Below are 13,093 nucleotides of genomic sequence, written 5' to 3'. Positions count from 1 at the left end.
TCTGACAAGTAAGATGATCCATGCGTCGGATGGGCATTCCAAGACCCAAGCAGCCCACAGCGGCCGCATAACAATTGAATATATATTGTGTCTGTGATTCCTACGATCAAAGCATTAAAACCTATTCTGAGTTGAAGTTGTTTTCGCGGAATATTGCTAAAAATAATAACAAACTAAATTTAAACTATGGATTTCCGCAAAGTAACGCCTGATTCCATTAACTATTTTATCTTATTATCAAAATCATGCAATAGTGAAACTCAGAATAGGTTTTAATGCTTTGATCGTAGGAATCACAGACACAATATATATTCAATTGTTATGCGGCCGCTGTGGGCTGCTTGGGTCTTGGATCTTGATGGGCTAATAGGAAATTTGCATAGCTAACCTAGTGCCAAAACACAATAAATAAAACTAAAGATTTTTACTATTTTATTGTTTGTTTAACCCACATCTAATGAAATAAGCATGCAAGGAATTATCCATCCAAAGAAATAATTTACACTGATTTCTTGAATGCAATACCAGCATCAACAGCCCTTTAGTGGTACTTGTAGTTCCTGTGGTGCTCTGAAAATTGAATAAGAATTGTTTATTCCAAGCAACGGTTACACAAGTGTTGAATTGATATAAGTTGATCAGAATTTCTGTTACAAAACTGCTTGATTTAATATGAATTCCTCTTCCACACTATATAATATATATTAAAACACAACAAACTACTTAATTTTAAAGTATTTCTAGTATAAAAGAAAATTGTTACTAGAGTTTTGATAAAATAATACTTACTGATTTTGCCGTAGTTGATAACATAGAAGAAAGCCATTGATCCAACCACAAGTTGGAAGAGTGGGGCAATACCCATTCTCTTAGGCTGCATGTACTTGTGTTGCCACCTCCACCAGGCTATAAAATATAATAAAAAATTTAGCTAAAACTTTAGAAACTTGTAATGACATAACCTATAATTGGATCAGAAATGTACCTCGGCTGCAAGCTCCGGCGAACGCGGACGGAGTCTTGTTCCTGCGTCCGAGCCACGCCCCGAGTTCAGAGATTTTCACTTGTCCGAAAGGAGTATCAGCTAAAAATTTTTGTAAAACAAAATTACATAATCGTCAATGTTGATCATTTCTAGCCATGGTCACAATTTTGTCAAGAAACTTACGTTTTCCATAGTAACGAGCGGGGTCGTAGGGCCCATGAACCGCTGGATTATACTCTTTTGGATAATCACCGATGGCCATGATTACGGTCTATCGGAAAGAATCCGATTTATTTGCCGTAAAATTAATTTTCTCCTGCCTTGCGAATGTGATGCGATGTCAAAATTTTTGACGTCTGTAAAATGTTTGCCAGTTTAAAATAATAGAGTTGTGCTTATGCTTAAGAATGAGAGAATCGATAATATCTGTAATCAATAAAGCCGCATTCCATTTGATGTTAAAAACCATAAACCTATAATGCTAAAGACCAACAAAGAGTGCGAGAGAGAAGAAAATCCTTTAAGGAATTATAACAAGATGAAAAGAGAGAGGCAGTCTAATGAAAATTATAACAACTTTTATTTGACAGGTCGTAAAAGTCGTCAATCGTTTTTAAGCTCTTTCGGTATTTCCAATATATTGTTCAATTTGTTTGTTATTTTAATAAATATTATAATATTTAAAAAATTGTGCTGTAACTGTTTGCAGTGTAAATCATAAGAATAATCCGGAAAAATATACATTTCACAGGTAATTAATCTTCATGTCGTATATACGATGTGTTTATTTTTGCTATATTCTGTCTTTAGTTCTCTATTTCAAATAAAATATTGTGAATCCTCCTTTTTACTTTCATATTTTGCGTAACTAAAGGTACTATTGTTCTTATATTACACAAATTTTGAAGAAAAATTTTTCATAAATTTTTTTTACATATACGCTAGTGCTTGAATCAAATTTATCGATATGCTTATCGATATTTTACAATAACATAAAACTAAAATAAAAATCATTTACCTTTATATTTATCACCTTAAGCCCGGCCGCAGAAAAATTCGGACACCCGGCGGAACGCACTCTGTTCATACATTTTGTTGTAGACCCATCATACTAAAAGAATTTCTGACGTGTCAAAATGTATGAGCGGGGCGGGGCGTCCGAATTTTCATGATCAGAAATTCGGATAATGTGCGGCCGGATAATGTGTAATATAGTATAGTATAATATAGCTAATATAATAGCTAATATAATATAACTACTATAATATAGTGACTCTAAAACTAGAGGAAGGTTTATATTTATATATCATAATCAGTTGTTTTATAGATTCCCTCAAGATCCTCTAATGGCTGAAATTAATTGGGCGTGTTGGTTGGAATCCCAAGAAAAAAATCAACAATATGTAGCAAACATTTCATTGAAAATTTTTAAAGAAAAAGTAGAATAAATACTATTTCGGTTAAAGGAGCTATCCCAACTTTATTTGTACCAGTAAGTTTGACATACTGTTGCACTTGTTACTGAAACAATTATTAAAAATAAGCAATAATAAGTTCATTTAAGATTATACTTACATGAACTAAAAAGTATTAAATAATCCTTATTCTGTACTCAATTTTCATAATTTTGAAGTCGGTACCAGTCCTAAGTATATGAGTTGCAGTTTTACCTATTTTGTCATAGGACTGGCGATTAGGTTAGCTGGTACCGATTGCAAAATAATGAAGATTGAGAACAAAATTAATACTGAGTAAAGAATATGAATTATTTTATACTTTTTAGTTCATTTAAGTATAATATTACTATTGTCATTACCTTGGAAGTCGGTTTTAATTTTTTGTTTAAAAATAATAATTTTACTCTTTTTACCTGTCTTTATGGTTTTCTATACTTACTGTTGGTGTTAAAAAAAATCAAAATCAAAATTGCTTTATTTCTGATCAAATCTTAAATAAAATATATTTTCAGAATACATGGTGCCTACCACCGGTTCGGGAATTAAGCCGACAAGAAGAACCGGCGTAAGAAACTCGCACGGGGCCCACTTTTTACCAAAAAAAGTGAGGAAAAAAAATCTTTTAAAATAAAATTTACAATGCTGTGACTAAAAATTATACAATGTAAACATAGATAGATACATAATAATTGTAAGTCATGTAGAAGTAGCCTTGCAAGCAGTCATTCAGCATTCTACTCCCAAGATGTGCCATCGTTTACGAAATCATTGACCTTATAATAGGCTTTGACACAAAACGTTCATTGACTACTTTTTTAAATTTATTAATCGAAAGATTTTGAACATTTTCTGGGACCATATGTTCCCATTTGAATATCAAGGAGTCACCTCGATTTCTCATGGTTTCCATCACCAGACCACCACTTTTGTGAACATGATACCTACTCGGAACAATACAATGTACAACAAAAGAAAAATTTTGAAAATCGGTTCATAAACGGCGGAGTAATCGTTGAACATACATAAAAAATATATCCACAGCCGAACGTCTAGACTCCTTCTGTTTGGAAGTCGGTTAAAAATAATTGTAATAAAAAATATTATGATATTTTATATGTATTTAATTTAAGAATAAAATATAATATACTATGTGTGTTGTTTACTTTCAATGTAAGGGCTGATTTACCAGATAGATTTTACCTGAGTAATAAATAGGTAACTTTATAATGTGTTATGTGTAAATTATTTACCCATATAAGAACCTCATGTCATAACATATCCGACGATTGAAAAATCATTCCAAAAGAAAATATGTATCTACTTTTCAATCGTCACCTTTTTTTTGCCAATTAAAATTTATGATACTTAATTTGAAATACAAATCTGTCAAAGTTGCATATTATTTATTTATTATAGAAACTCAGGTAAAATAACTCGAACGGACTATACTATCGATAGCAAAATACTATACTATCGATAGTAAAATATACATCACTAGCACACGCACACATTGACAGATCGAAAATGGTCATGCATTTTCGGGTTGTCAGGTGGTCTATACGACAGTATATATTAAGTCTATGTTAAAAACGATCAAAAGTTCAAAATGTCACCTATTTCGAGCGTTTTGATCGTTTTTAATATCATATGGAACGCGGGGATAATATTACAGTCTGTCAACCAATGATATTCTACTTATACAGATATGTTACATCCTCAGTGTTATATCCATACTATTTTCCAGCTTAAATCTCTTCCGAACAATTTTCAAAGTCAAAATTGCAAACATTAACAAATTTGACAGATAAGTGAAACAAAAGATACCAAAAAACCATTTACATAAAAGAGACAGTTCTATTTTTAAACGTCGAATTGTATCGCTGTCTCTTTCTTCGCCTGAGCTATGACGAAAATTCGATTTTTTCCAGATTGTTCGAAAAAATAATTGAAAATGTAAATAATCGAGGTATTTATTGCAATCAAGACATGTGGTAAGAGATTCCATGTGTTTTGTTTACTTTCGAGTCATAATTAGTACATTTTCGATACACGCACGACGTCATTTTCAATTTATTTAGGTAAGACAAGACGCACCGCGTTCGTGACTGCGCTCGATGCAGACTAAACAGACGGCCCAATTGGGCCGTGTTTGAATCTTCACAAAGCGCGCGGTAGTAACATATCTGCTTTGAGTTTTTCATCGTTGCTGTCAACTGTCAAGAAAAACTAAAAAAGCGACGGAAGAGTGGGAGTCAAGTTTTTATCATCCAGAGAATTTTTGTTTTTTTTGACATCGATTTGTATCGATAAACTTCAGATGCGGCACATACCTATCATAATTTTGTTTTGTCATGTCATTACGAATGACAGTTCTGTAAATTGGTAAATTTCGTTGTTCCCTTGTGCAGTATTTTCGTTACCTAGAAGCAAATAATTACAACAAAATGGTTTTGGAGAGCACTATGATATGTGTAGACAACAGCGATTACATGAGAAATGGTGATTTCCTTCCGACGAGGCTCCAAGCGCAGCAAGATGCAGTCAACTTGGTATGTCACTCTAAAACCCGATCGAACCCTGAGAATAACGTCGGCTTACTAACTCTAGCTAACGTCGAGGTGCTAGCCACTCTCACTAGCGACGTGGGAAGGATACTGTCCAAGCTGCACCGCGTCCAGCCCAATGGTGACATTAACATTCTAACAGGAATTCGCATCGCACACTTGGCTCTCAAACATCGTCAGGGCAAGAACCACAAGATGCGTATTGTCGTCTTCGTCGGATCCCCGATCAACTCAGACGAGAAGGAAATGGTGAAATTGGCCAAAAGACTGAAAAAAGAGAAGGTATCATGTGATGTTGTATCATTCGGGGAGGACTCTGAAAACAATCCTTTGTTGACCTCATTCGTCAATACCTTAAACGGCAAGGATAATACATCCGGTGGGAGCCACCTTGTGTCTGTACCGGCAGGGGGCTGTGTAGTGCTGTCAGAGGCTTTGATTTCGAGTCCCATTATTGGTGGAGATGGTGCTGGCCCATCTGGCTCCGGTTTGTCGCCGTTCGAGTTCGGAGTAGATCCCAATGAAGACCCAGAGTTGGCTCTCGCTCTGAGGGTGTCCATGGAGGAGCAGAGGCAAAGACAGGAGGAGGAGTCTCGACGACAGCAGGCTACCACTGAGGGAGAAACTCCCAAAGCCAGTGAAGGAGCCCAGGACACAGGAATGGAGAGAGCCATTGCAATGTCCCTCGGTGAAGGCGAAGCTATGGAGTTGTCTGAGGAGGAGCAGATCGCTCTGGCCATGCAAATGAGCATGCAGCAGGAGGCTCGTCAGGCTGAAGAGAGTATGGATGTCTCAGAGGAGTATGCTGAAGTCATGAACGACCCGGCTTTCCTTCAAAGTGTTTTGGAGAACCTTCCCGGCGTAGACCCCCAGAGTGAAGCTATAAGAAATGCTATGTCCACCTTCAAAAAAGATAAGGACGACAAAGACAAAGAAGAGAAGGATAAGAAAGAAAAAGATGGTTCTGGAAGTTCCAAGAAAAACTAACTTTTAATTTTTTTATTATATTATACTTTGAACATTAAGGGCCACATTTGTAATTGTCAAATAAAGCTTATTGATATAGCAACAATTTTTTCTCTTCATATTATAAGTGTCTTCTAAGAAATGCTTATAAGTAAAACATAACTAAAATTCTCTGTCTTACCTTTTTTGATTATTCTTTATTTAAAATCAGAAATGAACTCTGTATATCTTCTAACTGGGGCTTGAAGTTGTGTTGGCTACTGCCTAAAAAATTTCAAGTATTGTTAATGAATAATAATTTATTAAAAAATAATGTCAAGATGTAATTTGAGTAAAATGTTTCGAGTTTTTCTTTACTCTCAGGACTTAGGAATTCTATTAAAAATTAAATAGGTATATTAATAGTTGAGTTTGAACCTCTCGTAATTCTTCTCCTAGGAGTTCTATTGCTAGAAACACTTCTGTGCTTGAGAGATGATAATCTTGAGCCTGTAGAAAAGATAAAGTTTTTATTTATTTGATGTAACAATTATGATTGTGATTTTTATTATTGTTTACAATACTTTTGTGGCCAACCCACTCGTACCACAACCACACCTCGTGGTCGGGCGTATATTTCGTATTGTAAATGAACTGGATCATTCACACGTACGGTACTACATTTTGCAGTCGTTGTCGACCACTTGTGTGATACCGACCACATCGCAACCACAACGTTGCGTCGATGCAATGACAGTGCGCGCACACCGCCCGCGCTCTTCCCCCCCTCCGTATCATTGACTTTCGTACGTAACCACATCGCAACCACTGGCGACAACGCAACCACGTCGGCATTTTATCGGTACCACAACGCAACTACAAAAAGCTGCAGCGACACTATTCACACGTAACCACTACTCGACGACATCTTGTCGTTGCGATGTGGTGTGGTTGTGGTACGTGTGGGTCGGCACTTAGGCTCAACGTGGGCTCAACTTACACTGCACCGGGGCAAAGTCGAAGCCACAGGGACAGAACTAAGCTTTAAGCTAGTACATAATTTGCCTATAAAGAGAAGTACTTACTTTTATGCAGTAAATTCCATTCTTCTATGCTAGGCTCGGCATTGGGCACAGCAGTGCCCCTCATTGGTGTTGTGGTAGCTGTCCGAAATAAACAACCAACAGCAATTTAACAGTCAGTAGGTGCCATTTGAAATAGGATATTACCTACCACTTCTAGTGAAGGGAGGAGGTCAGATACATTCTCGAAAACAGTAGGTGGTAGAGTATACTGTGATAAAGGAATAGGCAGACGGTGGGCGTACCCAGGATTTTAGCTAGGGGGGCAAAGCTGCAGGTATGCACCTGTTTTGAGAAGATGGTCGCTCTGGTATATTGAAACAGATTGAAACAAAAAAATCATGAAAATTGACTTTTTAATCTGACTGAAACGATAGGTACTTCGTTTCCAACGAGTAGGTAACACGTTTTTAATTCCCACTTGCCAGGAATATTGACATTTATTTTATCTTCTAAGGGGGGGGGGGGTGCCCCTCCCCCCTGCCCCTACCTGGGTACGCTCACTCAATTTCTCTGACGACCATCCTGTTAATAGCGCTCTACAATCTTCGTCCTTGAATTGCGTGACGAAGAAAGGAGAACTAGTTGGTGTTTAAAAAAGATTATTGCTAGGATGGTAATAGTAAGGTGTTAGATATGTATATTATGACTTTGCCATTACCTTTCCATACTCCAACAGGTTCTGGAATAGAAATGGGTCTTGGATGAAATTCCGTCCCTATAGAAAATTCGACCATGAAAATTACACAAAGCACCAAAGCGCATCCAGGCAGTGCGCAGGCCGAGTTCCAGCAACAGGCCGCGCGCATGCCGTGCACTATCATAATATATTATTATTATTTCTATTTAGTTTGAACTTAAAAGAGTAATATTTCGTAATTCGTATACCAAGATGATAACGGAAAATACTAAATAGAAACTGAATATTTACTTGTGAGTGGTCTCGACTGTCTTCCAATATTTAATTTTCCTTTTATGGAGTTTTGACTAGCTGTTTCCTTCGCAATAGTATCATCACCTATGAAGAAAATTTACTTACTTGTATGTAAGTACTTACTAACGTAGTTTAAGTACTTAAATATTTAATAGAATTTGTTTAAGGCACATTAAAAAAAGCTAAGACCAATCTGTAACGCATAGAAATTAACACCTTATTTCTAACTCTCACCACAGAATATTTCGTGAGAGTACTTGTACTATTATCTAAATAGTACAAGTACTCTCACGAAATATTTTTTTTTTACTCTAGTATTCTCTCTCTGTTAGAAATGTTTCAAAGTCCCACTTTTCTTACTTGCCAAACTGATGTTGCTGGTATGCTGTACAGTTTCAGCATTGCATTTTCTACTGCAGGCATTCTCTTTATCAATTTTATAACTTCTGTTGGCTGAACCAATAGATCTTGGACGATCTAAATAAAAGCAAAACATTCAATAAATTAAAAAAATATATATAATTATTATTTTGAAATCGGTAAACATCTATTGTAAAGATTAATTTTAAATTGTTTTTTGATAAAGAAGTCTTAACTTCGTTCAGATGTTTTGTCTGATTTAAAACACTCCTGACGTTATAGTGAATATAAGGAGTCCAGTAACTCACAATTTAGTCTCACGAAATTAATATTTGGTGAAGCTGGTCTTGAATGTGCGCCATTTCGAATGTCTATCTCTATCCTACTGTGAGGAACTGAAACAATATAGTTAGCACCTCAATACCTCAGTGACAGCTGATCTACAAGTCACTTGAATGACTTAAATATTACATAAAAATAAACAACACTAATAAATGTATTTTCCCATGTTACACAGAAGTATCATCATGTGGATAAAACAATTACCTCCTCTAGCTATAACTACATCCATATCGATACATACAAGGGCGTCGCCAAGGGGGGGCAAAGAGGGGCAGCTGCCCCCCCTAGAGATTCTAAAAAAGTTGCCAAATATAATGCAAGCAACGACCACTATAAATTAAAATCTGATAATTTAAAAAAAACAATGTTATTATAACTTATTTACAAGTTTTTTATTGCATAGTCAAGAGCTCGTGCTCGTAGCTTTACACATTGGACTTTGTACTGTCACAGAATATATTATATTTATATAGTACTAAGATACTGTTTTTACAATCGCTGTAGATGTAAGGCTCGTAGTACAAGTGAAAACCTTCATGTGCTGTCGACTTTACATACAATTCGTACCTACTTTTCTCATTTATAGAGAATGAGAAAAGTATGAATTGTAGTAGGTAAAGTCAACTTGCCCCCCCCCCCCCCCCCCCTGCGCCATCGGCTGGCGACGCCCTTGGATACATAATATTATAAATGCGAAAGTGTGTCTGTCTGTCTGTCTGTTACCTCTTCACGCCCAAACCGCTGAACCGATTTTGCTGAAATTTGGTATGGAAATACTTTGAGTCCAGGGAAAGGACATAGGATACTTTTTATCCCGGAAAAATGTACGGTTCCCGCGCGATAGACGATTTTGTCGCAAAAAAGTTGCGGGCGTCATCTAGGTAATAAAATACATTTTAATAATTTAAAAAACTTACTAGGTTCATATGACCGGACTGAATATTTGCTGGACGAGCGTGAGTTACTGCGTATTGTTATCGTATCCGTCGAATGATTCCTCTTCAACTCATAACGCAACTCTGAATAGTTTAAATTATAATTTATATTACTAAATAAGCGAAAGGCAAAAAACCTTTCCTATACAAAAACTACTATGGTATAGGATGGACAAAGAATGTTTTAAAATAAAGGGTACACAAAAATTCTATAAAGGGTTAACGAAAACTTCCTGACTACAACTTAGTCATTCACATATTGTGTTAATTAGTCTTGTTCTTCGTTTATGAATAAGACTGTGATATACCCTTTAAGATAATAAATATTAATTTAAGTAAATAAAATAACTAACTGGACGCGCGGTTATCTTTGTATGGGACGTAGTGGGAAGACTTCGTACTTGCACACGACGACGTTACACACACATATGTGATACGATCTAAAACAGTTAAAGAGTTTAGATAAGAAAGGCCATATTATATCTAAATTATATCTATAAACGACCAATTCTTGTATATATATATATATATATATATATATATATATACTAGATGTCCCGCGCGGCTTCGCCCGCGTTAATTAGAAATTTTACAGAATCCGTAGGTACATTTTCCCATAAAAAATATTTCCCCCGTTTTTCCCACATTTTCCTGAGTTTCTTCTGTCGTATTAGTCTTAGAGTAATAATATAATATAACCTTCTCGATAAATGATGAGTCTTACTCGATAAATGATCTATCTAACACTGAGATAAGTTTTTAAATCGGACCTGTAGTTTCTGAGATTGACGCGTTCAAGCAAACATACTCTTCAGGTTTATAATATTAGGTAGATATAGATTTTTTTTAATTATCGCTTGACAAACTCGAGTCTCGATCTAAAAGACTATGAAATGGTATAATATGGTAGTGATGATGATGATGATGATGATGATGAAGAATGTAATTTGCATAGTAGCATATGCTTTCTGTTTTTAAAACAACGCCGAAACTCCCAAACTTGTATCTATAAAGAATCAGGAATTCTCTCAGCACCTTCCGAACCACGGTATACCAGGTATATCTCGGTGCAAAATCTTACTTGTTGGTAGCATATGCTTAGAATACTTCTCACGAAACCGAAGTCACCATATGTTTCCCTATAAGTTTTGAGGAGTTCCCTCGATTACTTATGGATCCTTCATCAGATCACCACTTTTCTGAATATAATACCAAATTGGGATGATACCCTATATACCAAAAGAAAAATTTTGAAAATCGGTTAACAAACGGCGGAGTAATCGTTGAATATAAGAAAACGAACATAACACCTCCCCCATTTTGAAAGTCGGTTAAAATTGTAGCCTATGTGTTATTTATTTAATATTTTAATCAGCACATGAATTGAATAACAATTTTTTTTTCAAATTAATCGTAGCACCATCTGTCAGGACAAACTAAAATTGAAATAGAATAATATTGAATGCGATGATAGCGCCGTCCGCCGGATCTAATGTAAAACATTCCAAAATCAACAACTCCTTATAAATAAGAAATTAATTGAAAAAACATTTTCCAGTAGACCAAACTGTAAATCTAAACCATTCTCGAATCTCCACGAACACACACAAAAAATTTCATCAAAATTGGTCCAGTCGTTTAGGAGGAGTTCAGTCACATACACACGCACACAAGAAATATATATATTAAGATATATATATATATATATATATATATATATATATATATATATATATATATTTAAATCGCCGAAGACTTGTTGCGTCTTTTCAAAGTCGAACCCTATGGCGTCTACCATTTCCAATGACTTTTTAATTGTTATTCGTGCGAATATAGTTACATTGCTGTCATGTGAATTCTATTGTCGACGAGAAATTTTGTTTACGTACGAAAATTAGATATTCAATTTCAAATAATTCTCGCTGGTTTTTTGCTTCCGTTCTCGATGGAAATCATGTGACACATTGTATATTTTTGTATTCGTTCCATGCATTTAATCGTTTTTCCTACATCCATTTAAATGTATGGATATATTAATACCGTATATTGTACTATATTAATTCCATGCATTCTACTAATTAAATGACTCCTTACTATATTTGAGATTATATCGGTACCGTATATTATTTTTGTATGTACGCCATAAACTGTTGAGTTTGTTGCTTCCTCCTAACCTTATATGTTATATCGATACATACATAGGTACCTATATAATAGATCCCAATAAATTCATTGCGTGATGTGGTCTCTGTCTACCCCAATGAGAGACAGGAGTGACGATATGTATGTATAAATAGAGAATCATCCCTCTTTATGAAGTCGATTAAAATGAAATACTTATTTCTATAACTTGGAGTACATAACAGACATTAAAAACAAGTTATCCCTATATTACATAGATTAATTAAATTTTAAATTATAATTAGGTAAGTCCGCTAGGCTAACTAAAAAATATTAAGGATAATTATGATAGATATGATCATTTTATTTATTTATTTATAAATTCTTTATTTGCATTATAAACTATATAAAATAACAAAAACAACATTAGGCAAGGAACATAGCAAATAGGCGGCCTTACCGCTTTCAGCGGTTTCTTCCAGGCAACCAAAATATGGTGGCAGAAAATAATGTTAAAGTACTAAACTTAAACAAATAAAAAAAAATACACACATACATACATACATATACACACATATACACATACACTAAATACAATATATTACACATAATAAAATAGCCAAATGAACTACACAAATTTACACAGATATAATTAGGTTAAAAAAGACATGTTGATATAATTACCTACATTACATTAAAAACCTACATTATAAAAAATAAAAGAACATTAAAATAATTGTACAAAAAACACCAAGAGTTTTACAAGGACTGAGCCTGATCTAGGTAGTGTGCTTTCAAACGTTTCTTAAAGATGATAATTGATTCCGATTTTTTTATAAAATCGGGCAAGGAATTCCAGAGACGAATAGCGGAGATGGTGAAAGAAGAATCGTAGAATGAAGTATTGTGAGAAGGAAACGCAAGAGTCAGTTTGTTTGCAGAGCGAAGTATAGGATCGTCATGACCGAGGAAATTGAATTTTACTTTGAGGTAGTTAGGAGTAGAAGGACTAAAAAGGATGTTGTACAGTAAGTGAAGTATGTGAGAGTTTCGACGCAACTTGATCGGGAGCCATTTGAGCTGAGATCGATAATTAGAAACATGGTCAAACTTTCGAAGGCCAAAAATAAAACGAATACATAAGTTTTGAAGGCGTTGAAGGGAAGAAAGAAGATTTTCGTTTATGTCACTGTAGCAGACATCATGTGAGCGTGTTTCTTCTGAACTTAAGTATGAACACAAAATAAAACAATTGTTTCGGTAGTAGGTATTTTTAAGTTTTATTGTTTAAAATCAAGTAGGTACAATAATAAACCCATAGTCATAATAATCAAAGTGTCGGACAAATCAAATACACCGAAATAGGAA

General features: G+C 34.9%; 3 protein-coding genes across 3 annotated transcripts; 1 reads left to right on the top strand and 2 right to left on the bottom strand.

The window, feature by feature from the left end:
• Positions 1-419: 419 nt before the first annotated feature.
• On the bottom strand, positions 420-1,344 carry LOC121732333 (putative ATP synthase subunit f, mitochondrial). Its single transcript, XM_042122188.1, has 4 exons — positions 1,169-1,344; positions 986-1,084; positions 790-906; positions 420-570 (listed from the first exon to the last, which is right to left on the bottom strand). The coding sequence occupies exons 1-4, from the start codon at positions 1,245-1,247 to the stop codon at positions 542-544; spliced, it is 324 nt and encodes a 107-aa protein (XP_041978122.1). The 5' UTR covers positions 1,248-1,344; the 3' UTR covers positions 420-541.
• Positions 1,345-4,791: 3,447 nt separating this feature from the next.
• Positions 4,792-6,075, top strand: LOC121732520 (26S proteasome non-ATPase regulatory subunit 4). Its single transcript, XM_042122435.1, has one exon. The coding sequence runs from the start codon at positions 4,887-4,889 to the stop codon at positions 5,991-5,993; it is 1,107 nt and encodes a 368-aa protein (XP_041978369.1). The 5' UTR covers positions 4,792-4,886; the 3' UTR covers positions 5,994-6,075.
• A 4-nt stretch (positions 6,076-6,079) lies between these two features.
• LOC121732734 lies at positions 6,080-12,334 on the bottom strand. The gene is made up of 10 exons (XM_042122688.1): positions 12,331-12,334; positions 9,958-10,044; positions 9,587-9,688; positions 8,636-8,722; positions 8,328-8,444; positions 7,965-8,051; positions 7,695-7,751; positions 7,037-7,114; positions 6,390-6,461; positions 6,080-6,236 (listed from the first exon to the last, which is right to left on the bottom strand). Exons 1-10 carry the CDS (start codon positions 12,332-12,334, stop codon positions 6,163-6,165), a joined length of 765 nt encoding a protein of 254 aa, XP_041978622.1. The 3' UTR covers positions 6,080-6,162.
• Positions 12,335-13,093: the final 759 nt, after the last annotated feature.

This window comes from Aricia agestis, chromosome 12 (genome assembly GCF_905147365.1).
Source record: "Aricia agestis chromosome 12, ilAriAges1.1, whole genome shotgun sequence".
NCBI lineage: Eukaryota > Metazoa > Arthropoda > Insecta > Lepidoptera > Lycaenidae > Aricia > Aricia agestis.
This window is presented reverse-complemented; position numbering and strand designations above follow the sequence as displayed.